Here is a 2,412-nt window from a genome sequence, read left to right on the forward strand (position 1 = left end):
ACGACCACGTGCACGTCACAAACAGAATATAATCTTTTACCCACTGCAATGCAATTCATCTCTCTCTCTCTCTCTCTCTCTACGTAGAACAATGTAAATGCTGGCCGTGTTGACTTGTTGAAAGTTCATGAAGGCTATAACCTGACTCTTGAATGTATAATACGTTTCCATACTCTTTCAACCCTCTGCAGCGCCATTCTTGCTAAATTCAGAAGCCATGGGCCAGAGGAATTAAATTATTTTCCTTTAAAATTGAAAATTGACAAACAGTACTCACAGCTGAGGATTATATGACCCCCGCAGCAAAAGGCTCTTTTCGTTCAACTGCAATATTCTCCAGCCATCCTCTAGATCTCTCTCTCTCGCCAGCTTTACCTTGAATCATAATATCTCCCGGGCTAGCTCAACCGAGTCTGCCATCTCATTATAATGAAGACCACTTCCCATTTAAAATATCATGAAGTAGTACTCGATCACAGGTGAGTTGATGCTAGTATATTGTGCGCTAGCTCGTATATCATGAAACCATTTGAAATTTCATTTAGCTTTGGTCTGTTAGCTACCTCTGATCCAGATCATGCTGATACTGAGCCCCTCAATCTTTTTCCAAGCGTGCGCCACTATACTGATCTTCATACCCCACAAGTGATGACACTAGATCACGAAAAGTACCCGAGAGCATGCAGTACTAAAGGTAAAGAGGATGTCACCGTACTGGCCCTAAACATTGGCCTTCCTAATTGTTCAAGTGGCTCAATTAATCCAGATATAGCAGCTAATAATTATTTGATACCCACTCCCGAAGAAATACACACTGGCTTCACTCATTTCTCATGCCACGTCTGCTTCAAAACCTTCAACCGCTACAACAATCTTCAGGTGCAATTACTAATTATTACTTTCATTCAGCATTCTTTTTACAATTTATACCTTAACAAATGAAATAATCTAGGGACATTTTTCATGCAAAAATCTCCATGCATGACAGATGCATATGTGGGCGCACGGTTCACAATATCGAAGAGGCCCGGAGTCGCTTAAGGGAACCCAACCCAGACCGATATTAGGCATTCCATGCTATTGTTGCGCCGAAGGGTGCAAGAACAGCATAAGGCACCCGAGCGGAAAGCCTCTAAAAGATTTCCGAACTTTGCAAAACCATTACAAGAGGAAGCACGGGACGAAGCCCTTCGCGTGTCGCAAGTGCGGGAAGCACTTGGCAGTCAAAGGTGACTGGCGAACGCACGAGAAAAATTGTGGCAAGCGCTGGCTTTGCAATTGCGGTTCTGACTTCAAGCACAAGAGATCGCTCAAAGACCACGTTAAAGCATTTGGTTCTGGTCACAGCCCATTTGCACGGCCTGTACCTGGAAGCTGTTGAGGTAGGTTCTTCATTATTTGGAAGTACTTTGCCTTTTCCTTTTGTGTATTATTGCCGATCGAGAACAACTACGTCCAATCTTAAGAACCACATTGGATTATTAACAATCTTGATTGGTCTATACAAGTCAGTATTTACAACGGCCATCGGAGAAGACTTATAAATATGTGTTTTAATTACTATTTCCGTTTATCTAATTAATATTAATTGGCATATGAAGTTTTATTGTGGCCACAAATTAATGCAGATCCAAACTCGCGTCAACAAAGGTATCGATGGTACGCTTATTGCACCATTTTTGCTCGTGAGAGGTCACGCGTGCGAGCATATATATCATAGGCCGAATTGAAGGATAGCACATGCTGCGCATCTATGACTCCCAGGAAAGGAAATAAATATAGGCCCCACATAGTGAGAATCATGAGATGATCATTTTGAGTGGAATCTTAATGATTTTAGTTTTCTCTGATTTGAAAACTCAACTCGTGAAAGAGGGAACAGAGGGTCAGTCAGGTCCAATCTTGATCAATTCGATGATTTTTTACGGATTCCAACATTTAATTTAATGAGATCCATATCACGTTGTATGATCTATCTCTTTTCAAATAATAGAAATTAAATGCTTAAAACAAGGGTAGAAAATTAGTATGGTCATGTGTTAACAAATTGATTTTTCATCCTTCACGGATAATTGACAAATCTTTATATCAAGATTAATTAGTGCCTATTTTTTGTTTAAAAAGTATAAAATTTTTCGGTTATTTATTTTAGACAATGGTGACGGAGATGGATGGCATACCCCATGATGAGCGTGTGAGTACACTTGGAAAATTAGTGAGTAATATAATGGGAGGTCCCACATTTTTGGGAGGTATTGCAACATTGCATGTGTTTTGATTCCACACATGGAATTGGGTGACATAACATAGATTTGCAATGTTGATTTGTAGTATTACTATATGCTGCTACATATTATTCCAAGCATATAGCAAATCGTGATCAGTTTTTTAGAACTGGAGGGTTGGATTCAT

At 39.9% G+C, this 2,412-nt stretch overlaps 1 protein-coding gene across 2 annotated transcripts; it reads left to right on the forward strand.

The window, feature by feature from the left end:
* Window positions 1-343: 343 nt before the first annotated feature.
* On the forward strand, window positions 344-1,927 carry LOC109006796 (protein TRANSPARENT TESTA 1). Of its 2 annotated transcripts, XM_018986197.2 has the most exons (4): window positions 344-479; window positions 612-879; window positions 989-1,382; window positions 1,629-1,927. In XM_018986197.2, exons 1-3 carry the CDS (start codon window positions 430-432, stop codon window positions 1,379-1,381), a joined length of 711 nt encoding a protein of 236 aa, XP_018841742.2. In that variant the 5' UTR covers window positions 344-429; the 3' UTR covers window position 1,382; window positions 1,629-1,927. The 2 variants fall into 2 exon arrangements, with proteins under 2 accessions (XP_018841742.2, XP_018841733.2); XM_018986188.2 differs by having other exon boundaries at window positions 344-879.
* Window positions 1,928-2,412: the final 485 nt, after the last annotated feature.

Source organism: Juglans regia, chromosome 8 (genome assembly GCF_001411555.2).
Source record: "Juglans regia cultivar Chandler chromosome 8, Walnut 2.0, whole genome shotgun sequence".
In the NCBI taxonomy this organism is placed as follows: domain Eukaryota; kingdom Viridiplantae; phylum Streptophyta; class Magnoliopsida; order Fagales; family Juglandaceae; genus Juglans; species Juglans regia.